Below are 28,000 nucleotides of genomic sequence, written 5' to 3'. Positions count from 1 at the left end.
TATATATATATATATATATATATAGAGAGAGAGAGAGAGAGAGAGAGAGAGAGAGAGAGAGAGAGAATGGTGGAGGAAGAGGTGAAGAACAAGCAGGTGCTGTTCAGGGACTATGTGAGGGGTTTCCCTGAAGAGAAGGACATGGTCTTGGCTTGCACCACCATCAAGACCAAGCTTCCCCATGGATCACAGGCCGTCCTGCTCAAGAACCTCTACTTATCCTGTGATCCCTACATGCGGGGGAAGATGTCCCCTCCAGGACCCGGTGGATACACCCTCTCCTTCACCCCTGGATCCGTAAGTCTGATCACCACCCAAATCGGTGTAACCTTCCATTTCTTCTTTGCCTTTGTTATCCTCCCTTTTGTTTGTGGGTTTCCTCAATAGGGTTGAGAATCTCTCTCTCTCTCTCTCTCTCTCTCTTCTTTTTCTTTTTTAATATATAAGCGGTTTGAATTTAGAACGACTTCAGTGTAATTCAAATGTGCCAATTTTCTCATGGTGGTGTGAGATGCTTTATTTTTGGGCACTTTTGTCCACTCAATGGCATCGGTGTAGACTAGAGTACTCATGGTCATGGGGTCTTAATAATTAACAGATGAGATGATGTAATTGGGTGATTGGCTGTGACTGGTTTGTTGGGGTTTCATGACCACTGCGAGTGCCTCAAAGATGGTTGAGGTGGTCGGTCCTACTCCTACCACTTGCTAGTTTGATACCTTTTCTTCATTAAACCATGAAGCGGCAACGAATGCTTTAGGTACCGTGTGAAAAGCGACCAATTCTTGCTCAAACATGAGCAAGTTGGTATTGGAAACACTGGATTTCATGAAATTGATGGTGTTCTATCTTATGCCACGATGTTCAATTATAGCAGAATCTTTAAACAAGTTTTTGCAGGGAGCCGCATAACCGAGAACTATGTAATATGTTGATTAATCGTGATCCTTTTGAAGACATCCATTGCATGATTATTGGGAAGGTATTTCATTCTTACATGCATTTGGTTTGAAAGTTTGTTACTTTCCTAATAACATTTTTACTATATAAAGATAGGGCAGGAAGAGAATAGATGTCGTAGAAAACGGTTTACTTTTTCATAGTGGTTGACCGTTTAAGTAATATCTATGAGGCGCATGCCTTTGCTTAAAAGGTCGATGGATGATAAAGCAATTTGTGCATTACTCGTGGCTCTATTGTTTGGTTTAAAGAATCAGTTATGTTGGCTAATTGAAGTGGGATTGTGGATTGGCCCGATTGCAGATTTTTCATGATGATAGGCTGTAAAACTTGTAGATTTTTTAGATTATAAATAAATAAAGAACTCAGCTTTATCGATGAATTAGAGATGTATTCTTATTTTTTTTATTTGCAGGTATTGGTATTATACACGCCAAATTACCTAGTTTTGGCTAATAAAGGTAAAATAGTAATTTCAAGTATTATTTCAGACAAAATATTGTTTAAAACATTTAAATTATTATTAAAATTCATTATTTTAGTGAGTCACAACTCATCTAGGTATTCTCGAGGACACATTTTAATGATTTTCAGAAAAATTGCTTAAAAAGGGTATTTTGGTCATAAAATAATTTATGAGAAATGCTCTAATCAATAAATTACTATTTTAGAAAATACCAAAACCTTGAACTATTTAAATTTAGATGAGTAATTAATGCGAATAAAACGTAAGAAACTAATTTGAAAAAAAATTAGGGGATTTTAAAATAGACCTGAATTCTGTACAGATTAGATCCAAACATTTAATTTTAAGGGTGTCATGCAATTAAACAAATATTATATTATATTTTTAATTATGATTCTGTTTTAAAACAAATATTTGTTTAAAATATATAATAATAATAATAATAATTTGTATTCGTTAATTAGGTTTAGGTCCGTATTAAATTTTTTTATTGACTTTTAGAGTGGGATAATACCAGACCAAACCGGACCCAAATTGAAACCGAGTTTGGATTGTTTTTTTATCTTTGGGCTTAGGGCATTGTTGCTGCTAGTGAAGAAACCTCTTTCACGCAGCTGACCCTCCCCACTCTTCTTTTCCTTTTTCACTCCAAAGCCCTCACCTTTACACCCCTTCTCTCTTATAATTCCTATTTTCCCCTTCTCCTCCAACGAAACCCTCTCCCTTCCTTCAGTTGCTTCTTGCCACTCCCTACCGGCGCTGGCCACGTTCCCACCAACCGACCATCGCCCGTCCTCCCCTTCTGTCGAATCACAATCCACCACCACTGCCAACCCCTTTTCTCGCCGATTTTCCCCACTCTCTCGTGTTGCTACTCTGTCACGACGACACCACCAACAAGAGCCACTTTCACCAGCCACCAATCGGACACCCCATCCATTGACCACGACTGTCGGGTCACTCTCCATCTTTCTCTTTTGGGTTTGCCTACACCAACCCTGTTCGCTGCCCCCTCTTTTGTCGACATAGGCACCCGACCTCTGTCGGGCCACCCTTGTCTGCTGGAAGTTGCCACCCAAATGGCCTTGCAAGTGCCAAATTAGGTGAACATCGCCTGTGGGTCGGCTCGAATATCGCCGTTGGGGTGGGGAATTTTGATTGTCAAAGTGTTTGTTTAGTTAAATTGGTTGCTTCCCTTAATAAGTTTGGAAGTTCTTCATCCACCCTCTAAATTGTTTGCGATGATATTGCGTACCTTGCTATCGGCTATGTCACATAGGTGCGGGTGCCAGTGCGGATGCGGATGCGGCACTTTAAAAAAGCTTGGATGCGGGGGTGCGGGAAGGATATATATATATATATATATATATATATATATATATATTAACAGTTTTAAGTTAACACTGTGTATTTGTGTGCATTTATGTATTTATATATATATATTTATATATATATATATAAATAATATAGATAAAAATGGACTTGATTAGGGTTAACTGAATCTACTTTTGGATAGAAATGAACCTCGGTGTGATTGACTTCACCTAACATAAAGGAAGCTATGTCCAAGTGTCACACCCGCCTGGGTGCGGGTGCGACGTGGGTGCGGTGTCCTGTTAGAAGAGTTCGTGTGACATAGGCTATCGGAGTTCGTGATGTGCAAGGAAGAGTTGTTCCTTGTTTGATTTTTTGCTTGGGTGCTTGTTTATTTGTTCATGCTCATCAATCGGTCTTGATGGGGGGTGGGGGGGTGGGTGGGGGTTCCAGTAATGGAGGCCATTTCTACGCAATACTGAGCTTCCCACTTAGTTATGCGAACAGTCCTCCATCTGTCAGGTTTGCATCGGAAATGCAACATCCAAATGTTTATCCTGATGGACGGGTTTGCATATCAATTCTTCATGCTCCTGGCGATGATCCAAATGATGTTTTATTTTTCGTATCGAAGCCTTTAATTGTCGATTTCAGTGATTTCAGATTTTCTCATTTTGCATGCCCGATTCCCAGCATTGGGAATCGTGCCGGGCTGCTGTCAACACTTTGTCAGCCATGAGAGTAAGTGTATCTTTCTCTTAGCCAATATTTTTTTCGTGCTTTTCCTGTTTTCTCCACACAGTTGTCCAATCTTGTTTTGGACTTTTTAGTATGTTGTTTCATGGTTTTCACCAATCGAGTTACCGATTTACATTATAAATTTTTTTGCTTGTATGCGAAAACATATTTCGATAAGTTTCTCATTATGTGTGCAACATTGTAGCACTCTCCCACTATGAGAGGACGCCTAGTTGACCCTGTTCAGGTGTTTTTGCTTGTTGTTGTGTGTCGCACACCAAGTATTCAGTGTTTTGCCTACGTGGCAAATCAATTGTAGTTCTCATGGAACTTCTTGGTTTTTGACTCCTGCTACTTTTTCTTCGTATCACAATGGTAGGATTCCTAAACTAAATTTGTAGAATGTAAATTCTTGTTGTTTGGTATTAATTTAGTGTATTTTAGTACTAGGTTGCGTAAGAATCATAGCGTAATGCAAATTTAGCAAATCAAGTTTAGAAATGCCTAATTAGATGGTTTTGCAAGAATTAAATTGGCAATTTCGTTTATTTTGTTATTATCATGATTAGTTTAGTGTATTAACATTGTTAACCATGTATAATTTCGAAGTTGAGTATGCCTTGAGAATTTCGCCGCACGCCAAGTGTTCGGTGAAATGCCTATATGAGATCGAATCCTTGTTTTTGAATGTGGTTTGCGAATAAGGTTTTAAAAAGGGTTTTCAAAGTCTAGATATGCATGTTTGAAACTTTGTTTTGAAATTAGTTTTATATATATTATAGATAAGCTTTTAATTTCATAGTTTGCATAATAAACATGCACATGTGTTGAATGTGCGTAGTTAACCATGTTAACACGCACATCGCGAATGCGGTCTTTGCACGTACACATGTATAGTTTATGTTCGCAAATGGAATGTGCTTAGATGAAATTAATAGTTTAGTTGTAATGTCAAAAAAATGCTTAGAGATTTATATATTGCACTATGCTAATTGATTTGCAGGTACGAAAATGAGAAAATAAATGATACTTATTGCTAAGTATCGTTTGCGGTTAAAAAAGTCATGCGCATTGAAATTAATGCAAATTGCAAATCGGGTGTTTACCTATGGTAGGTATTGTTAAAATGTATACTCAAAAACATTATTGTAAGTATAAATATATATACTTATATACATAGAGATACATATACATATGTTATATGTATACGTATCTCTATATATAAGTATATATATTTATACATTTTTCTCTTTTTACCCGAAAAGGGTATTTCAGTCTTTTTACATTTTGCGCATATTCCATTTGGAATATGCTGTATTTTTTTCCTTTTATTTTTGTAATTCTTTTTATTTTATTTTTTCCTTTTTGCATATTCTAAAAGGTGCATTGGGGGTCTCCCCAATAGAGTCGTTGGGGAGCCCCCAACGGTCACAATTGTGACCGTTGGGAGCTCCCCAACGACTCCTTTGGGGAGCCCCCTCTTGCACCTCTTCTTTCTTGTATAAATAGGGGTGTTCCCCCTTGTTGTAAAATAAGCTTGAGAGTCTCAAGCACTTGCTTCCTTTTTATGAAATACATGCATTATTGCATGTTTATTATTTATACGCTTTTTGCATATTGTGTTCAAGTGTTATGAGAGTGCCTTCGTGCACTTCCTTTTTAAGTATTTATGCTTATATGCGTATTGTCTCTTCGTAGACATCTTCACAGGTATGTGGTGCAAATGCCTCGCACAACGAATTTATTTTTATTGTATGCAACATCTTTTTGCTCACACAAGCCACCTAGTTGTGCATATCTAGGACTGTTATGACTGTAGTTCGGAGATCATGCTTAGCATGATTTGAATGTATGCAAATAAAAGTGATTTTCTTGTTGTAGTTCGGAGATCATACTTGTCATGATTTTAGATAGCAGAATATGAAATGTATTTGCTGTAGGTACATGTTTGACCATGCATTGTGTGAAATGAGTATTGCATGATTAATTGTAATTGATATGTTTACCGTGAATGTTTGTATGATATGATAATTTGGTAAAGCATGTTACGTATATAAAACATGAATTTTGAATGGATGTCTTGAAATAAATGAATCATATTGAGAATATAAATACGTTCTAACATGTATAATGTTTGTGTGTTGAATTATGATGCGATATATATTAAGCATGAAAAAAATTTTAAATCATTTATGACATGTTCATGCAAAGAAATACATGTGGAAGAATCATGCGTAAGGTATGTTATAATTGATATCATACATGAAAGCATGTCAGAAATGAATCATACATGAGAGCATGTGTAGCATAAATCATGACATGATAAGATCATGCATGAAAGTAATTATAATTATGTCATGTACATGCACGAGAGCATGTAAGATTAAGTCATGCATATGGCATAAACTATTTTAGTCGTGTGAGAGGGCATGAACTATTGATATCATGCATGCGGGCATGAGAGGGTTATTCTGTGAGATAATGATACTTGACTGTGACCTAAGACTTAATAATAAAGATAACCCTGACCATACGTCCATTTGAGGTGCCGGTGAAGTCGGACTCTCTGAGATGGCTGGGTCTGTCTCGATCTCTTATCCTTGCGAGAGAGAAAAGAGCGATATAAGCCTCGTGGGATATCTTGAGTTTTTGAGGGCTGACGGCGCCTCTTGTCGCCGTCCCATGGAGATTAAGGGATAGGTCTACCAATGAGTCCTAGGTGGTAGTACCACAGCTCTGCAGAGTTAGGGATGCATGCCCGATTTTTTGCTAGCGATTTTGTTTTAGTGTATGCCAAGACTTAGGACTTTGGGTCTGTTCTTTCAACTGCTGCATTGCAGGGTTGAATCGCTAAAAAAAACAGTTAAGCCATAAGAGGACAAATAAAATACAGAAAATAATAAATACTTCTATGATTGTTTCGGGATGTCTATACCATCTTTTGTATCAGATGAGTTTAAATAAACAAGAGAAACAATGAATTAGATTTTTAAAATCACTGCTATCATATACATAAACATATGGATGTGAATATGTAGAGACTGTTAATGTTTGTATAATTCATTGCATATGAATTTTATATGTGAATGAAAAAGACATGTTTATGGTTATGTGATTGACCTGTTAATATAAGTCTCGAGCTTGTTTGTTGCACATGAGGTGCTTGTATGTGTGAGACACAAAGAAAAGGTCAAAGCATGACCTATTATATATATTTGAATGTAAAGGTGCATAAATATTCTGAGAATGGACATGAGAATTAATAATTTAAATACTGCATATCATAGTCATGAGTATGCTCTTTTTGAGGATAAAGAAAGTGAAAGTTTACATTTTTATAGATTGTTGTGTTTTATTTTACATTACAACATGCTATGAATTATGAATTCTCATTCATTTATGTGAACACATGTCATGAATATGAATGAATGTAATGTTTAATGCCATGAATAAAAATGAATGTGAGTTTGAGTTTTATGAATACAACTTACACAATTATGAATGCCATGGAATGAATGATGATAAATGTGATTGAATGTTTTGATGTGGATTCCCTTGACTCTCATTTTTTTAATGATGGGAATCACACTTTGATTGTACCATTACAAACTTGATTTGTATTCTCCAAGTTTAGTTTTAGGTTTTCTACGGGCAAGTGGTTGATGCCTTACAACATTATAGATAACTTTGTGGAGGACTGAAGCGAAGTGTGGGTTGTTGCGCGGCTGAAGGCTTCACTCTTACCTATTACAATCCCTTAAGGACCTAGATAATTTTTTATGGTTATAAACTTGTAACAATTTAACCTTTTTATGTCTGGATCTTTACGTTTTGAATAATTGTAATATTTTGGAATGAAAATATTTTTGAATTTTGTCCTTTCACTTATACAATGGTTATGCTTATACTTTGAAAATTTAATTTTTTACGTAACTCCTTAATTGTTTTAAACCTTAAATAAATTTCGTCTTTCGTATTTTTCTACGTGTGAGGATTCTTAAAGTAATAACCTCAATTAAGTTGTATTTATAGATGATTCTATATTGGATCTGATACTAGAAGGCTAATATACACTTGCGTTTGCGCTCAGGTGGGCCGTCTAGTATTTGGAACGGTTGAAATGTGGCCATAAATGAACTTGTTGACATATTACTTTTGGGAATCATGTAAAATTTTGTAATGAATAAAAGGTTTCAAAATTTTCACAAAATTTGGGTTTGGAAAAGTTTTAAAAATGTTGGATTTTTGAGGAATGTTACATATGCGGTTTGTAAATTACTCGTGGCTCTTTGATATGCTTTAAAAAATCAATTTATAGTTGGCTAATTCAATTGGGATTATGGAATGCCCAGTTTGCAGATTTTTCAGTTTGGATTGGGAAAACCCAGTGAATTCTTCTGATTGCATGAGTTGATTCAACTCATTCCTCCTCTAAGTTAGAGATACTTTTTCTTCTTTTCTTTATTCCACTATAACCTTCATTGGTGACATTTCTCTTTTTTTTCCCTGTCATCAATAAGGGAAGCTCATAGTTTAGCTTGTGGTGGTCGTCAGATCAACTTGAGTCAATCACGACATTTAAACGAACAACTTGTCTCCGGCCGCTAAGTTTATGTCTCTAGCCTTCGGTTCAGAGACAGTGGTTGTGTCTATGAGATTGAATCCAAGAACCTTACACAGTGATTTGGAGCTTTCTTTCTTCCCCCCTGTTCTGTGATTTGGAGTTTTCTTTCTTCCCCCTCTTCCATACGTATGTCTTACTTTGCTTCTCTTCTGCTAATACCTCTTTTGCTTCTTTCAAGGTCATAACTGGCTATGGTGTCTCTAAAGTAGTGGACTCAGGACATCCTGATTTCAAGGTGGGAGACTTGGTCTGGGGAATCACTGGATGGGAAGAGTACAGCTTGATATCATCACCTCAGACTCTCATCAAAATCACAGATACTAGCGTCCCACTTTCCTACTACACAGGCATTCTAGGTATCACTTCCTCTTTTTTTTTAATCTTTTTCTCTCAGATGATACCTAATTTTTTTTTCATTTCCTATTCAAATTTTTGGTTGGTTGCTTGTGCTAACCTTATTTTTTATGTTGTTTTGCTTTTGACAATGGATGCTAGCCTTGCTGCTTGTTATGTTCCTGATGTAATTTAGGCTGATTGTTTACAAGAAATTCAATTTTGTAATATAGTGAGTTCAGCACCAATCAGGAATTCCCAAGGAATTCCAAAAATTCCTGTTATATGTTCATTCCAACCAAACTTTTCTCTAGGTTCATCGTACTGAATCAATTGAACCAACTTCTAACATTTGCACAACTTGGAAGGCGGTGAGTTATATCACCTGATCTCAACCTTTCATATATATATATATATATATATGAAATATTGAGATGATTTCTCCTTAGTGACGGTCAATTTTTTCTCCTTGGTTGGCCAAATAAGGTGTAGCTGATCTTATTATGAAACAGTCAACATTAACCATTATAACTTGACTAGGTTTTCGCTAATGCCAGTAATCTCTGTTGTTATTTATATTATGTGTGACCATATCAGACATGGAATCACATGAGTAAATACATACATTTATTGCTTGAGCCCACAAATGGTGGCTCCAAATTTCTCCAGGTACTGGGACCTGCCATAGAAAGTGTCTGATAGTTTCCAAGGTTAACTGTCCAAATGATGGTTTTCATCCTAGATCCAGGACCGTGGAGTTTGTCTAAACAGTTGGCTGCCGCTGCTATTTTTTGGGATTACAGACCTTACATATCCCTTGTCTATGATAAGATTGTCAGTATTTATGGTGCATGCCATTTTAGGTATGCCTGGACTTACAGCATATGTTGGGCTTTATGAAATTTGTTCCCCAAAGAAAGGAGAATATGTATATGTATCAGCAGCATCAGGGGCAGTTGGGCAGCTTGTTGGGCAATTTGCCAAGTTGTCAGATTGCTATGTAGTTGGAAGTGCAGGTAGCAAAGAAAAGGTAACTCTGTTCATTTACAACGTACTGTATATCATGTTATGAGAAGATGAACTTGATTTTCCATATCTACAATTCTTTAATCATTGTTTTCTTATTTGTTAAAAACATGAATTAAATTCAGGTTGATCTACTGAAGAATAAACTTGGGTTTAATGAGGGATTTAACTATAAAGAAGAGCATGACATGGATGCCGCTTTGAAAAGGTAAACTCAAATTGAAAGCACCTTTGCAATTTTTTTCTATTTTAAGAGTGACCAGCTACATGTAATTACACTACTCATGCTTATCAATGTTTCATATGCTTTCCTGTATTTTTGTGAAAAACTTCTACATCAGTTAGATTTGATATTGAGATGAGCAAGTGTAAACATTGGTAGTGGTGAGACAAACTTCACGTACCTAAAGCATGGAAACGATTTGAAAGTCAGCTGCTGTGTTAAACTCAAAACTCATTCTAAATTAGCTCAATCCATATTTTCCTTAGCATTCATGAACACCCTATGCATGCACACATGTACACATTTATGTTCTCTAAATTTGAAAGTTTCTACTAAAGAATGCTAGTTAAGACAAATTCTTTCCAATTATAAAGCACAAGGAAGCTTGCGAGTTGCAGGAAAAAAATCAGTCACAAAAGAATGCTTACAGTGAGAAACTTGTATTGGTATTTCACTGTTCCGTGAGGGCCTGTTTCATACACCGAACAACATTGCACCGGACCTATGTCACATGGATGCGGCTGCAGATATGGGGATACAGCCATTTTTATGAAGTTTTCAATATGACTAGCATATAGGGGGATATGGAATGGGAGCCAAAATGGAGTATCTATGTCACATAGCACCAGGCCGAATGTGCAGCATTTGTCCTGTACTCAACAGTTGCACCCCTAGGGGTGTGACTGGAGCGTATCAAACATGGGATGCATGCTGTAGGGGTCACTTTGTCCCTGCAGCGGTGTGTGTCCTTGTTAAAATAGTATGTAATCACTGATATACGTATATTTATAAATATACGTATATCAGGGGCATTATGGCCATTTTATGTATAGTATTTTAGCACAGTTCATTATGGACTGAAATGTAATTTTAAATTTTTTGTTTCTTTTGTTTTTTTCAAATATGTATAGCCGTTGGGGGTTGTCAGTCCAACTAGTCATTGGACTGCCCCCAACGATCATAATTCTGACCGTTAGAGGCAGTCCAACGACTGTTGCACTGCCCCCTTTTGAGCATAAGTGAGGGTCTATAAATAGAGCCTCACTCTCTCTTGTAATGCATGCTTTTAAGAAGCATTTTTGTGAGAATATAAAATTCCTCTTTTTATTTTAGGCTTTGTGCCTTTGTTCTATTGTGGAAGTGATATTTGTCTTCTCCTTTGTGAGATTGTTGTTGGTCTATTAGTGACCATTTTATACTTGTGTAGCCTCTCTTTGGCATTGTAATAGTGCACTTTCGTTTCGTTTCATTTCATGGTATCAGAGCAAGGTTCTTGAAAAAGCTTTCTTGGTGATCTTACTTGTGGTGGTGCTCTTTACGAACGTATTCATCATCCTTATTCCCCTACTCAAATTTTTGCAATCATTATGGGAGAAAGAGATTCCACCCTAAATGAGAACAACTATTTGATGTGGGCGACGATAATGGAGAATCACGTCAAAGAAAAATTACTATGGGTTTTGTTAGTGGCTCCACTAATGAACCCCAACTTAAATTGATTAGAAAAGAAGGAGATCAAGTCAAAGTTTTGTCCGAAGAAGAAAAATAAATGTTTTTACAAGAATACCAAGATAAATTGAAAGATTGAAAGTGAGTAACGCTCAAATTCTCTCTTGGTTTTTGAATACTATGGAATTTAAGATTGCCACCAATATCATCAAGTTTAAGAAGGCATGCGATTCATTGATCTTCTTAAAATTCCGTCATTCAAAAAGATATGGTTAGGCTATATTATCTCCAAGACAAGGTACGTAATGCAAAACAATGAGACAAAAGCGTAAGAGATTTCTATGGGCTTTTATCCCCTATTTGGGGTGAATTAGCCATGTTAGAACCTAAATGAGAAGGTTCGGCTATTGAAATAAGAAAATCTCAAATTGTAATAGAAAATCTTTTCTCTTTCCTTTATGGCCTCCAGCCGGAATTTGAACAAGTTAGGTTCTCTTTACTTCATAGGACCTCAACTCCTTCTATAAGTGATGCTCTTGCACAAATTTGCCAAGATGAAATAAGACTTGGCATGCATAAGTCCAATGATGAGGTCCTTGTCATGGCAAGACTCGAAAACTTTGTAAAAATATATAAACCTCCTCACTTTGAGAGGAAAAACCATGAAGAAGGGCATAATGGAGGAGGATACAAGGGCAAAATCATTTGTCATCATTGTAAGGAACCTGAACATATAAGACCGGATTGTCCCAAATTTAAAAAGGTAGCCGCCTTAAGTGAAGAATCTCAAGATGTCAAGAAAGAAAACAATTTCAATGATTTGACAATTGCTCAAATAGCGGAGGCCGTCTCACATATTCTTAAAGCCACTTCTTCTACATCTGGCACCGACATCTCCTCTTCTTCTCCGGATAAGTCTACTTTGATTTTGGATTCAGGAGTTTCTTTTCATATGACATATAATGAATCCTTACTATCCGATTGCACCAATTCATACTTTTCATGTGTGTCAACTGCCGATGACACTTCTGTTAAATTGTATTACGAAACCTTGTAATCCTATATCTTTTACGTATATAAAGGATAATACATACATATATATATATATATATATATATGATACATACATATATATATATACATATATATATATATGTGTGTGTGTGTATTATCCATTTATATATATAAAATATATATTTCCTTATTTTAGTCATAGGGGTAGTTTAGTCATTTCCACTGTTTTACGCACATTCACTTTATGAGTGATTGTAATTATTTTTATTCTTTCTTTTCTTCTATTTTTTCTTTTTCTTTTTAATTAGTACCTAAAAGGTACCTTGGGGGCCCCACTCAAATAGACGTTGGGCCCCTCCAACGGTCACATTTGTGACCGTTGGAGGGGCTCCAACATCTATGAGTGGAGCCCCTCCAAGGCTCCTTTTGTGTTGTTATAAATAAGGGTTCTCCCCTTTGTATTTCTTAAGGCTTTGTGTCAAAGCCCATGTGTTCTTCAATAAAGCTTTTATTCTTTTATGCCTTCGTGCATTTGTGAGATTTAGTGAGTTGTGCTTTTGTGCACAAGTGTTCTAAGAGTGCTTATTGTGCATGTTTGTGAAAAGAAGTCATCACTGTGTATATGTCTGACCCGATCCATTTATATATTGGATCGGGTCCAGACCCAATTGGTGTAAATGTAAATTAACATGTTAAAAAGGGTATTTCTGTACCCTAGTTTTATTTTTACTTAATACTTTTAAATAGAATGAAAGGGTCAGCCGATACACGACTGAACACCTCTTTCTGAAATCTCTCTCCCTTCTCTCTCTCTCTCTCCCCTCTCTCTCTTTCTCTCTTGCAGGTAAGCGTGGAGATTGAAGGCTCCTTTCTTTCATGGTATCAGAGCAACGTGACGATTGTGCGTGAAGAGCTGCTTTTGATTCACGGTGGCTCGATTTCACGGTGACTCGATTTCACGGTGACTGTTTCACGGTGGCTCGATTTCTCGGTAAAAGACAGATCCCTTTCACGGTGACTGTTTCACGGTGACAGTCGATTCTTTCTGAAATTTTTTCACGGTGAGTTCGTGATTCTAAATCTAAATCGACCCTTTCTGGAAATATTCACGGTGAGTTCGTGATTCTGAAAAATGTATTTCTGAGTTCGTGATTCCGAAACTGCTGTTTCGTGGAAATCGACCCTTTCTGGAAATATTTCGGCTGTGTGAAAATATTTCTGAGTTCGTGATTCTGAAATTACTGTTTTCGTGGGTGACTGGAACTGCTGTGCGTGATTCTAAAACTGCTATTTTTGTGGGTTCTGGAACTGTTGTATCTCCCATGTTGGAACTGCTGTGCGCGATCCTAAAACTGTTGTTTTCGTGGGTTCTGGAACTGCTCTATATTGGAACTGCTGTATCTCTTTTTCTTTTCTGCTGTGCGTGATTCCCATTTCTGCTGATCTATACCTAAGTGACAGCCGAGTGCCCTGTCAGTCGAAACCTTGGCTGTGATATACCTAAAACCCTGTTAGCCGAGTCCTCTGCTGTGAATGGATTCCTCTTATGGACAGTCATGTTTGTCCTCAAGCTTTCTCGGTCAACTAGTCTCTGAAAAATTGAATAACTTCAATTTCTTAACCTGGAAAAGACAGATCATTCCATTTATAAAGAGTCAGGACCTCTCTGGTCATCTGGATGGATCTGTTCCATCACCTCCAGAATTCCTCTCACAAGAAAAGGCGAACGATAAAGGAGAACAGTCTGTTGTTCTTCGCAAGAACCCAGAATATGTTGCTTGGATGAGGAGGGATCAATCGTTAGTGGCCTACATCACTTCAACTCTCTCACAGGAAGTCCTCATTGCTCTTCTTGATGATTGTACAACCAAGGAACTGTGGGATGAGTTACTTCAGACGTATTCACAAATTTCTGAGGCAAGAATTATGTATCTTAAGCGAGAGTTTCAAATGCTGAAGAAAGATTCCATGTCTGTTATGGAATACTTGAACAAAATGAAAGACATCACGGACCAGCTGGCTGTTGTTGGGTGTCTTGTCAGTGAAAAGGATAAAGTACAACAAACCTTGAGTGGATTGGGGTCAGACTATCATGTTATGACGACTACCTTATTATGTTTACCAGAACTTCCAAAGTTTGAAGATCTTCGTGCGAAGTTATTGCAATATGAGATGACCCTGAAAGGATCTTCTGAAGATTCTTATGGGAATTCAGGAACACAAAATGTGCTGGCTATGGGAATGAGTTATGGCCGAGGACGAGGAAGCTCTTTTCGAGGAAAAGGAGGCCCAAGGAGAAACACCTATGGAGGTCGTGGCATACTTCTGACACCCAATATACAAGGACAAAGACCCATTCCCACTTGTTTCCTATGCAACAAGAAAGGACACATTAAAGCAAATTGTTGGTTTAATCCTCAAAACAAAGGGAAAGCTCCACAAGCAGAGGCTAGGAAGGATGAAGAAGTAAAGGAGTTGCTGTTGGCAGCCTTGGCAGGATTGAATATGAAGCAAATATGTCGATTCTGGAGCAGCTACTCATGTCACAGGTGATGCAGGTAAACTCTTGACTCTTACACCTTATGTTGGTAAGAATAGCATAGTCACAGGAGATGGATCTCATCACTCGATCTCACATACTGGAAATGCCATTATACCAATGTCAAAGTCTTCTCTTAAACTTCCAAGTGTCATCCATGCACCTAATATTCAAAAGAACATTGTTTCTGTCTCAAAACTTGTTGATAATGCCAATGCTTCAGTTGAATTTACTCCCTCTTCTGTTTATGTCAAGGATCTTTGCACGAGGAAGACATTCGCTGAAGGAAAACGATGGGGGCAACATGTATATCTTTCAAGAAGATCCTTCCTCCGTTCATTCTGACTATTCATCCTTGAAGTCTCACCAGCGTCAATTTTTTGATTTTGATTTTATATTCAATATTTCTGAATGTAATAAGCCAAGACTTTGGCATAGTCGTCTTGGCCATTGTGGTCGTCATTTTATTGAAAAACTTGTCTTGAATAATTTTATTCCTAAGTCCAATCTGAGTTCAGAGGTCGTTGATACAAAGTGTTCTAGTTGTCTTTTATGTAAGAGTCATGTCCTACCATTTGCTTCCATCAATAAAAGAGCTTCAAGGCCATTTGAGGTCATTTGTTCAGATGTCTGGGGTCCTGCCCCAATTATTTCTCTTTCTGACAGTAAATACTATCTTATTTTCATTGATAGTTACTCACGTTATACTTGGATATTTTTTATGAAGCACAAATCATAAGTTTTTGGATTGTTCCAAAGATTTCATTCTTTTGTTCAAAATCATTTCTCTACCAACATTCTTAATTTTCAGTGTGATGGAGGAGGTGAATTCTCCTCGAATGACTTTGTTGGTTTCCTTCAACATAATGGGATAAAGAGAAGAGTGTCTTGCCCGCATACACCTCAACAAAATGGGATTGCTGAAAGGAAGCATCGACATATTATAGAGACGGCAATGAGTATGATGCACGGGAGCAATCTTCCTGTATCATTATGGACTGAGGCCTTTCACTCCACAGTCCATGTGATAAATCGATTGCCCATGAGTATCTTAGAAAATAAGTCACCAAATTTTGTCTCTTTTTGGCATACAACCTGATTACCATGCATTACGTGTGTTTGGGTCTGTTTGCTATGTTCACATTGACAGCTCACTCAGACACAAGTTCCAAGATAAAGCCTTAAAATGCAGGTTTATAGGATATGCAGAAGACTACAAAGGGTACAGGTGCTATGATCCTCTGACTAAGCGTGTCAAGATATCAAGGAATGTAATTTTCGATGAGATGAGCTTTGATGTTCAGGATGCTAATTCAACCCTTCATGCTGATAACTCAAGCCCCAGCATTGAGGTATACTATCCATGGTTAAATTCAGAACTTTTTTCCAATGATAGAGTAGACTGTCCAGAAAATTGCAGTCAGAAGGAGACACATGAGGAATCAGCAAATGAAACTCAAATGGAAGAAACTGTTCCACATGTCTTGGAGCCAGCAAGGTATAAAGGTATTGTGTACACCCGGCGAGAAAAAGAGCCCTCATTTGTCTCTTGTACGAGTACGGACCCATCTTCACAGACAATGGATATCAGAAGATCCTCAAGGATTCGACATCCACTTGACAGGTGGATAAGTTATAAAAAATTTTCATTGGATTTTCAGTTGTTCTTGACATCCATAAGTAAAGAGGAAGAGCCCTTCATGTTCTATCAAGCTGCGAGCTCTAGAAGATGGGTTGAAGCAATGAATGAAGAAATGGAAGCTCTTCATGAATGTGGAACATGGGAGATTGTACCCAGGCCACTAAACAGAAATGTTGTTGGGTCAAAATGGGTGTACAAGATAAAGTATAAACCAGACGGGAGCATTGAAAGGTACAAGGCTAGACTTGTAGCCAAGGGATTTACACAAGAGGAAGGCCAAGACTTTGATGAAACTTTCAGTCATGTAGTTAAAATGGGGACCATTCACATTGTGTTGGGTCTAGCTATTAAATATAGTTGGTCATTGAGCCAACTGGATGTAAAAAATGCTTTTCTGCACGGGGATTTAAAAGAGGAAGTATACATGAAACAACCCACTGGATATGCACAACGAGAAGCCAAAGAATATGTATGCAAGTTAAAGAGAGCTCTCTATGGCTTGAAACAAGCCTCTCGTTCCTGGTTCGACAGTTTTTCTCTAGAGATACAACGACATGGCTTCTCTCGGTCCCTTCTGGATCACTCATTATTTATTCACAATGAACAAGGAGTCACTACTTTCCTATTAATATATGTAGATGACATCATCATCACAGGGAACTGTAAAAGTCACATTGAGCAGGTGGAGGAGTTATTAAATTAGAGATTTAAGATGAAAGATTTGGGAGAGCTGCGATATTTTCTTGGGGTAGAAGTTGATAAAAGAAATGATACACTCACCCTTACTCAGCACAAATACACGTTGGACATTCTCAGCAGAGCAGGCATGACAGATTGTAAGCCGTTGACAACTCCAAGTGTCATTCATCAGAAACTGAGTTCAAAAGACGGGGACATATATGAAGATCTCACTAAGTATCGCAGCTTAGTTGGCATGTTGCAATATCTGACTTTTACTAGACCTGATATAGTATATTCGGTTAATCAGGTATCCCAGTTTATGCATGAACCTCGTATGTCACATATGGAGGCAGTCAAACGTATACTTCGTTACCTGAAGGGTACAATTGGTGATGGGCTGGTATACAAGAAAAGGGAATTAGATCCAGGCGGGGGCCATGAGGGCCATGAGATCGTCACTTATGTTAATGCTGATTGGGCGGGTGATCCAGACGAACGACGATCAGTATTCGGTTATTGCAGCTTTATTGGGCCAAACTTGGTATCCTGGAGCAGTAGAAAACAAAAGGCGGTTGCTAGATCGAGCACTGAGGCTGAATACAGATCCATGGCCACTGCCACGGCCGAGGCTACATGGATAAGACATCTCCTGACAGAAATGGGAGAACCGATTGCTCAGTCACTGTTGCTGTGTGACAATCAAAGTGCCATCAACATGTCCTTCAATCCCATCCATCATAGTCGAGCAAAGCACATTGAAATATATCAACATTTTATTAGAAAAAAGGTTGAAGATAAAGAGATTGAGCCTATGTATGTGCCAACTGAAGAACAAGTTGCTGACATTCTCACTAAAGGGTTGACGAAGGACAAATTTTGGTTTCTGAAAAGCAAGTTGTACATGGTTCAGCACCATGCACAACTTGAGGGAGGCTGAAAAGAAGTCATCACTGTGTATATGTCTGACCCGATCCATTTATATATTGGATCGGGTCCAGACCCAATTGGTGTAAATGTAAATTAACATGTTAAAAAGGGTATTTCTGTACCCTAGTTTTATTTTTACTTAATACTTTTAAATAGAATGAAAGGGTCAGCCAATACACGACTGAACACCTCTTTCTGAAATCTCTCTCCCTTCTCTCTCTCTCCCCTCTCTCTCTTTCTCTCTTGCAGGTAAGCGTGGAGATTGAAGGCTCCTTTCTTTCAGTGTGCACGTGCTAGTCATCAAGAATATTAAGGTCTTGATAATAGTATCTTGTTGAAGATACTTTCACATGGTATCAAAGCTCGGTTGGAGAAAGAAAAATCGTGTGGATTCTCCCTCTTTTCGGTGCCTCGAAAAGCATGCTCTCAATTTTTTAGAGATTGGAGTGGATGCTCTTGTTCATCCAATATTTTAGAAGACTTCTCTATTAAGAAAGGTCTAAAAATTCTTTGTGGTACGTATTCTTTTTCATCGACTTTTCTCTCTAATGGTTGAAAAAGACTCCCATTTCTCTCTCGGCTTCAAACTCAGTGGATCCAACTATCATGTTTGGGCCGAAAACATGGAGGCTCATATCAAAGGAAAAAGGTTTTGGGGCTATGTCCAAGGCTCGATTTCCGAACCGGAGCTAAAGATAACCTTGATGGAAGAAGGAAAAATAAAAATCCTTGAAGGCGAAGAAAGAGCCAAGGCTCTTGATGACTACACCAAAAAGCATGAAGAATAGGAAATAAGAAATTTTAAAATCCTCTAATGATTTTTTTCATCCGTAGGAACAAGGATTAACGCCAATATTATCAAGTTTAAGAAGGCTTCTCAAGCATAGGAGTACCTTAAGATTTACACCTCTAGGGACTTTTCTCATAAGTATTACCTCCAAAAGAGGGCGCTAACTCTTCATCAAGGATAAATGACGATAAGAGAGTATTTTGCCAAACTCTCTTCTATTTGGGACGAGCTTGCTATGCTCGAACCCAAGTAGAGCGGATAAGCCATAGTGCTCCGTCATAAACAATTGGAAGAAGATAGATTTTTTAATTTTTTGAATGGGCTTAGGCCCGAATTCGAACAAATTCGGTCTTCTCTTTTATCCGCCTTCACTTCCTCCTCTCTTGAAGATGTAATTACTAAACTAAGGGGGGAAGAAACTCATATGGGTATAAGCAAAAACAACCCAAGTGTTCTTGCTACACCTTCCAACAACAAAGAAAATGAGGGAGCTAATGTCGTCTCAAGACCGGGGAGCAACTTAAGGACCTACAAGCCTCCTCACTTCAAGAATCAAAACCCACATGGTCAAGGAGGGAAGAGGGATTAGAGCAAGCTTTTGTGCCACTTTTCTAAGGAACCAGGGCACATCAAGCCTATTTGCCCAAAGTGGAAAAAGTTACTAGCCATGGCTACCACATCCCAACCTCAAAATGAAGAGTGATCATCATCTTCAAATGGAGCTCTCTCGTTGCAACAAATCGTGGATGCACTTCAACCTCTTCTAAAAGGGGGTATTTCTGGAGCCGTCATGTCAAACTCTTCTCCTCCCGGTAAGACCTCTTGGCTTTTGGATTTGGGTGCTTCTTTTCACATGACCCCAAGTTTTAGTTCTTTTTTCGAATATTCTAAAACTTCCTCTCATTCCTTTGTTTCAACTGCGGATGGAACATCCCTTGAAGTTAAAAGAATAGAAAAATTTGAAAAACAAGGGTTCTTTATTCCAAAAATTAGATTTATACCAAAATTAAACTTAAATTTGCTTTTCGTTTCTCAACTCTAGGATTATGGGTGTGATATAAAGTTTTCATCTAACAAATGTTGGATACAGGATTGCCAGTCTGGGAGATTGATTGAGGAAGGCTCTAGGAAGGGCGATCTATACTATGTTGATACCCTTCAAATTCCAAAACACCCATTTTGTAATGTTGTCCAACAAAAGGATATGTGTGGCATAAGAGACTTGGACACCCAAATATTGTAAACATTTTTCATTTACCTTTTGTTAAAAGTCTATGTAAAAGTGATTTCACTTGTAACGACTGTATACTTGGGAAAATGAAAAAATTGCCTTTTTGTCAAAGATCTATGTTTACAACAAGACCCTTTGAAATTGTCTATTCGGATGTATGGGGACCGACACTCGTTTTATCAAAAGGAGGCTTCGCATATTATGTCATTTTTGTTGACGAGTTCACGAGATATTGTTGGATTTATTTTCTTAAACATAAATATGAAGTTTTTTCGACCTTTAAAACCTATCATATGATGATTAAAAATCAATTTAATGAGAATCTAAAATTTTTTATGATCGACTCTGGTGGAGAATACCTTTCAAGTGAATTAAAAAATTATCTTGAAAGCCATGATATTCTTCACCAAAGATCATGTCCAAAAACTCCACAACAAAATAGATTAGCCGAAAGGAAGCATAGACATATAATAGAGACAACTCGAACTTTACTTGTTTCTCAAAACATCCCAAAAGGTTTTTGGGCTGAGGCAACTTTAGCATCTGTCTACCTGATAAATCGGCTACCTTTTAAAAATTTAAACAATATCTCGCCTTTTGAAAAATTATATACCAAAGAACCCGACTATAGTCGGTTGAGAATTTTCGACTGTAAATGTTTCGTTCTTACTGACAAGAACGACAAACTTTCACCTAAAGCTATTGCCTGCGCTTTTCTCGGGTATTTCGAAATCCAAAAAGGGTTTCGTTATTATGATATTAAGAATAATAAGCTATATGTCTCAAAAAATGTGAGTTTTTTGGAAAATGTTAATGGCTTTGAAAGGAGAGAACCTTTTGAAGAAAATATGAATTACTCATTTTTATTTGAAATGTTAGCACATGATGATGATAGTGATCATAATGAAGTCATTGATAAAGAAGATGGTTCATCCCATCCCCCTATCTCCCAACATAGTAACGAAGAATCATTGAGAGATCCCATAACATATACCCATAGAGATAGAAACAATTTTAGGAGTGCAATTGAAAAATGCAGTGAACCTAATAGTTTCAATTCAACAAATGCTGAAAACCTATGTAGGACTGAGAGAAGCAGAAAGATGCCTTCTAGGTTTATTTCATATAATTCTTTTACCCCTAAACATAGAGCCTGCCTTAGCGCCATTCATTCCTATATATAACCCAGAAATTTTGAAGAAGCCAGAAAGAATCATGAATGGCTGAAAGCAATAGAATGTGAGCTTTCAGCTCTCAACAGGGCTAAGACTTGGGAGTTCCAAGATCTCCCTAAGGGTAAGAAAGCAATAAGATGTAGATGGGTTTTAAGGTTAAAACTAAGAGCGATGGATCTCTTGAGAGATGTAAGGCTCGATTAGTAGCAAAGGGATATAGTCAAGAATACAAGATTGACTATAAAGAAACTTTTGCCCTTGTGGCCCGAATGGTCACTGTCCGATGTCTCATCACCGTTGCCTCAATCAACAAATGAAACATTTATCAAATGGATGTTAAAAATGCTTTCTTAAATGGTGATATGAATGAAGAGGTATATATGAAGGCTCCACCAGGAATGAAGACTCCCGAAGGAAAAGTGTTTCGTCTTCAGAAAGCACTTTATGGTTTAAAACAAGCCCCCAAGACTTGGTATGATAGATTTAACTCCGTAATGTTAGAAAATGGTTTTTCATCCTGTTTCACTGACACTGCCTTATTTGTTAGAAAAACTAATGCATAGATTGTCATTCTGCTCTTATATGTGGATGATATGCTTATAACCGTAAGTTATTCTAAGGGAGTTAAAGGCATAAAAACAATTTTGAAGGATAAATTTGAAATGTCTGATTTAGGATTTCTAACTTATTTTTTGGGTTTTGAATTTGCTTACTCTCATAAAGGGTATTTTTTATCTCAAACTAAGCTTGCCTCTGAGATTATTGACAGGTCATGTATTACAGATGATAAGGTTTGTGAAACTTCTGCTATAGTAGGAGCCAAAATGAAGATTGATGATAGTATTCTTCTATCCGATCCCACTCCCTACAGACAACTTGTGGGATCATTAATGTATTTGAGTATTACTAGACCATATATCTTTCATGCAGTTCATACTGCAAGTCAGTTCCAACATGCACCAACATTTGTCCACATGAGTGCCATCTTGCGGGTCGTAAGATACATAAAGGGCACCCTAAATAAGGGAGTATTCTTGTCCTCTTCTTCTGAATTAAAGTTAATTGCTTATACTGACTCTGATTGGGGAGGTAACCCAAATAATCGTCACTCCACCACTGGTTTTTGTGTATTTTTAGAAGACTCACTGATCTCATGGAGATGTAAGAAGCAACAAAAAGTGTCTCTATCCTCAACAGAAGTTGAATATCGTGCCATGACAACTACTACCATGAAAATTGTATGGATTCATCAACTATTAGAAGATATGGGGATCACAATAGAAGGGCTCACCAAGCTATGCTGTGATAACAAGAGTGCAATATACATTGCCAAAAATCATACTTTTCATGAGCGGACTAAACACATTGAGATGGACTGTCACTATGTTCGAGAAGCGTATCTAAAAGGAGTTATAGATCTTCCTTATGTAACTTCAGAATATCAATTAGTAGATTTCTTCACCAAAGCTTTGTGTGCTCCGCGGTTCAATTTCCTCCTTAGCAAACTTTCGGTCATCCTACCCTAAGTTTGCGGGGGGGGGGGGTGTTAAATTGTATTACGAAACCTTGTAATCTTATATATTTTACATATATAAAGGATAATACATATATATATATATATATATATATATGATATATATATATATGTGTGTATTATCCATTTATATATATAAAATATATATTTCCTTATTTTAGTCACATGTGTAGTTTAGTCATTTCCATTGTTTTACGCACATTCACTTTATGAATGTGATTGTAATTATTTTTATTCTTTCTTTTCTTCTATTTTTTCTTTTTCTTTTTAATTAGTACCTAAAAGGTACCTTGGGGGGGCCACTCAAATAGACGTTGGGCCCCTCCAACGGTCACATTTGTGACCGTTGGAGGGGCTCCAACGTCTATGAGTGGGGCCCCTCCAAGGCTCCTTTTGTGTTGTTATAAATAGGGGTTATCCCCTTTATATTTCTTAAGGCTTTGTGTCAAAGCCCATGTGTTCTTCAATAAAGCTTTTATTCTTTTATGCCTTCGTGCATTTGTGAGATTTAGTGAGTTGTGCTTTTGTGCACAAGTGTTCTAAGAGTGCTTATTGTGCATGTGTGCCCGTGCTTGTCATCAAGAATATTAAGGTCTTGATAATAGTATCTTGTTGAAGATACTTTCACAACTTCTTTAAAAGTTAAAAGTATAGGAAATCTCAAAGACACTTCAAAAAACTTTTTTGTTCCAAATGTAAGGGTTATTCCAAAATTAGATTTAAAGTTTTAAACCTTTTTCAGTTTCTCAAATTTTCGATAATAGGTGGAAAATCTTCTTCTCATCTAAGGCTTATTGGGTGTAGGATCTCTAGTAAGAAAAGCTGATTTGGCAAGGCCATAAAAGAGAAGATCTCTACTATATGGATTTTTTATATCTACCCCCAAAACTCTTTTTGTAATTATGTCAAATACATGGATTTAAATATTTGGCATAAAAGATTAGGATACCCAAGTATATCCAAACTATCTCATTTTTCATTTTTGGAAAATTTTTATAAAGATAAAGATTTTGTATGTGAAGACTGTATACTTGAAAAAATGCAAATGATTCCTTTTGGATCAAAAACCTCTTCATCTAGTGAAAATTTTGAATTAGTGCATTCAGATGTATGGAGTCCTGCTTCTGTCATGTCAAAAGGAGGATGCTCATATTATGTTACATTCATAGATGATTTCAGTAGACATACTTGGATTTTCTTCCTCAAGCTTAAATCAGGAGTTTTTTCGTATTTTAAAATTTTTTATAACCTTGTTAAAAACCAATTTAAAACAAATATTAAAGTCTTCCGCTCCGACTCAGGGGGAAAGTTTCTTTCAAATGAATTTCAATCATATCTAAAAGCTCATGGTATTATACACCAACGATTTTGTTTAAAGACTCCTTAACAAAATGGTATTTCCGAAAGAAAGCATCGTCACATTATTAAAACTGCTAGAACCTTTCTTATTTCAAAGGATGTTCCAAAACAATTTTGGGTCGAAGCTGCACTCACCACAATATGCCTAATAAATAGAATACCTTATCAAGTTTTGAAAGACAAATCTCCAATTGAAAGACTTTTTAAAATTTCTCTTGACTTGAAAAGACTAAGGGTAAGGGTATTTGGATGTAAGTGTTTTGTGCTTCTTGAAAAATATAACAAACTCTCTCCCAAAGCTATAAAATGTGATTTTCTTGGATATGCCGAAAAAAAAAATGCTATCAATGCTATGATTAAACAAATGACAAGATTTATGTTTCTAGAAATGTGACTTTTCTTGAAAAAGAAAATGGATTTGATTTTGAAAAATCCAAGGAGGAAACCGAGTATGCCTTTTTATTTGATTTATTACCTAAATCAAATAATGAAATTGATAATGAAACTAGAAATTTCGAGTCTATTAATGACTCTAATGAAGAAAGCGAACCATCCCAAAATCTTTTACAATATTCTAGACGAGATAATAGAGAGCATCCATGTGCCTTTGAAAGATATAATCAATCAACAAATATTGAGGAAACTAGTGTTAGAAGATCTGAACGAATCCATAGGACTCCAACTAGATTTGTGTTATATGAATCTTTCTCTCCAAATTATAGGGCTTGCCTTCTAGCTATCCATTCATATCATGAACCATCTAACTACAATGAAGCTAAAAACATAAAAGAGAATTAGATGCACTGCATAAAGCCCATACTTGGATAATTCAACCTCTTCGCAAAGAAAAAAAGACTTTAGTGTGTAGATGGGTCTTTAAAATAAAAACAAAATGTGATGGGTCCCTAGAAAGATATAAAACACGATTAGTTGTAAAAGGATAATCTTAGGAATATGAAATAGATTATAAGGAGACATTTGCCCCAGTAGCCCGTATGACCAGAGTTAGGACTCTAATTGCAGTACCGTCTATTAGAAAATGACCTATATATTAATTAGATGTTAAAAATGCATTCTTAAATGAAAATTTAAATGAAGAAGTGTATATGGATCCCCCTCCTGGTTTGACTATTGAAAAGGGTATGGTTCTTCGATTTCAAAAGGCTTTGTATGGGCTTAAGCAAGCCCCTAAAGCATGGTATAATCAGTTTAGTACTACTGTATTGAACTTTGATTTTAAATCCTGTTACATTGACACTGCTTTGTTTGTAAGATCTACAAGTACCTCACTTATTATTCTTATTTTGTATGTTGATGATATGATCATCACTAAAAATGATCGAAAGAAAATTGAAAAAATTAAAATTATGCTTAAAAAATATTTTGATATGACTGACTGGTTTTTTGAGATATTTTCTAAGAATTGAAGTAGCTTATTCGCCAAGAGGATACATCTTATTTCAAATCAAGTTTTCAGCAGATATTGTTGTACGTTCGGGAATCACTGACACAAAGTGTGCGGATGCGCCTGAGATAATAAATGCAAAAATGAGAGCTGAAGACGGAGTACTATTAGATGATCCAACTCCTTATAGGCAACTTATTAGATCATTAATATACTTTTTTATTTTTAGACCCGACATTGTGCATGCTTTACACAATGCAAGTCAGTTTCAGCATGCGCCCACATCAGTTCACATAAGTGCAGTGTTGAGAATAGTTTGATACATCTAGAAAACTATTTCTAAAGGGCTATTCTTATCCTCTTCCTCACCTTTAAATCTTATTGCTTATAGTGATTCTGACTGGAGAGGAGATCCCAATAACCGTCATTCAACTTATGGTTTTTGTGTCTTTTTAGGTGACTTTTGGCGATGCAAGAAACAACAAAAAGTGTCTTTATCCTTCACTGAAGCTGAGTATAGGGCGATGACTACAACAACCATAAAAGTTGTGTGGATGTGAGCATTACTTTCAGATTTGAGAGTTGATATTTCAGTACCTTCAAAACTATGCTGCGACAACAAAAGTGTCATATATATTGCCAACAATCATACCTTTCATGAAAGAACAAAACATATTGAGATGGATTTGTAAAGAGCCTTACAGACAATAACTTGATATTTCAAACAAAAGAAAACATAGGCTAGCACAAAGTAGTACTCAAATGCTACACACCACAAAAGCAAGAAAGTGCATAAAATGCACTATTTTATTAACGAGCACAAGGGAATAAAAACCCTTATTGAATAATATTACAATGGGCTGGGAGGCCCTTATTTATAGAGGGGTGAAAGAGAGGGAGTCATTGAGCTGTACCCAACGACTCTAATTAGAGCCGTTGTGTACAGTCCCAACGTCTTTTTAGTAGACAGAGACTGTGCACACAGTCTATCATTAGCTGACAGACTGTGCTGCACACAGTCTGTCATTAGCTGACAGTGTTCAGCTGATGACAGATTACATAAAAAAGAAAAATTACAGAATAAAAATACACATATGTATTATTTTCTAACAGGATTGTCACTACGTCCGTGAAGAATATTTGAAGGAGACAATTAATTTGCCCTATGTTCAGTCTGAGTTTCAGATTACAAATTTTTTCACAAAATCTATTCCTCTACCAAGATTCTTGTATTTTCTTATCAAACTTTCGGTGATCTCACCGTACGTTTGAGAGAGAGTGTTAAAATAGTATGTAATCATTGATATACATATATTTATAAATATATGTATATCAGGGGCATTATGGTCATTTTATGTATAATATTTTAGCACAGTCCATTAGGGACTGAAATGTAATGTTAATTTTTGTAATTTTTATTTTTTGTTTTCTTTTGTTTTTTTCAAATATGTATAGCTGTTGGGGGCTGTCAGTCCAACTAGTCATTGGACTGACTCCTTTTGAGCATAAGTGAGTCTCTAGTGAAGCATTTTTGTGAGAATATAAAATTCTTTTTATTTTAGGTTTTGTGCCTTTGTTCTATTGTGGAAGTGATATTTGTCATCTCCTTTGTGAGATTGTTGTTGGTCCATTAGTGACCATTTTATATTTGTGCACTTGTGTAGCCTCTCATTGGCATTGTAATAGTGTACTTTCATTTAATTTCAGTCCCATGTATCAAACACACCCCGAGTGTACTTGTGACTACAAAAACATGCTTACATGGAAGAATGCTTTCCCTTTCTTTTCACTGAAAATGATTATCTTTAGCATATCTCAACTGTTTAGGTTTTCAGCATTCTGATTCATGGTAATCCATAATCAGGTACTTTCCTGAGGGGATTGACATCTATTTTGAGAATGTGGGTGGGCCCATGCTTGATTCGGTGTTGTTGAACATGCGAGTCCATGGACGGATATCTGTATGTGGAATGATATCCCAGTACAATCTGCAGAAGACTGATGGCATACACAACCTGTTATCTCTCATATCAAAACGTATCCGGATGCAAGGTTTTATTGAACCAGATCACAAGCACTTGTACCCACATTTCCTAGAATTTGTACTCGGATATATCAAAGAGCAGAAGATAGTTTACATAGAAGACGTGGTTGAAGGCTTAGAAAATGCTCCTGCTGCTCTTGTTGGGATGTTCAAAGGGAAAAATGTTGGAAAACAGGTGGTTCTTCTTGCTCAGGAGTGATCACTAGCCCCTCTTTGTCATCTTCATCGTGTAGTTCTGATTGGCTTTTTCTCCATTCATGCTAGGGGCTTAGTACCTTTATCACTGTCATGTGCCAATAGCATAAAGTGTCTCTGTAATCCGGCAACTAGAAACAAGGGAGTAGTATGAATAAACTTTCACCATATGTTTACATAAAATGTCCTGCATGTTTGCATGCATTGACATATTATTCGCCTGTGTTTGCTTTGTCAATCATTATTGAGCTACATCTCATTCACATATTCTCATCTCCATTAAGACCACAAATCAATGAGTACCAAGTTCTTTAGTAGCGGTCGTGACCAC

General features: G+C 36.8%; 1 protein-coding gene across 1 annotated transcript; it reads left to right on the top strand.

The window, feature by feature from the left end:
- The first annotated feature begins 1 nt into the window (after position 1).
- Positions 2–27,879, top strand: LOC149840921 (2-alkenal reductase (NADP(+)-dependent)-like). The gene is made up of 5 exons (XM_090003460.1): positions 2–297; positions 8,281–8,458; positions 9,299–9,465; positions 9,587–9,669; positions 27,295–27,879. Exons 1-5 carry the CDS (start codon positions 67–69, stop codon positions 27,671–27,673), a joined length of 1,038 nt encoding a protein of 345 aa, XP_089859586.1. The 5' UTR covers positions 2–66; the 3' UTR covers positions 27,674–27,879.
- Positions 27,880–28,000: the final 121 nt, after the last annotated feature.

Source organism: Nuphar pumila, chromosome 4 (genome assembly GCF_984573655.1).
Source record: "Nuphar pumila chromosome 4, dmNupPumi1.hap1.1, whole genome shotgun sequence".
NCBI lineage: Eukaryota > Viridiplantae > Streptophyta > Magnoliopsida > Nymphaeales > Nymphaeaceae > Nuphar > Nuphar pumila.
The sequence above is the reverse complement of the archived record's forward strand: the minus strand, read 5'-3'. Positions and strand labels throughout refer to the sequence as shown.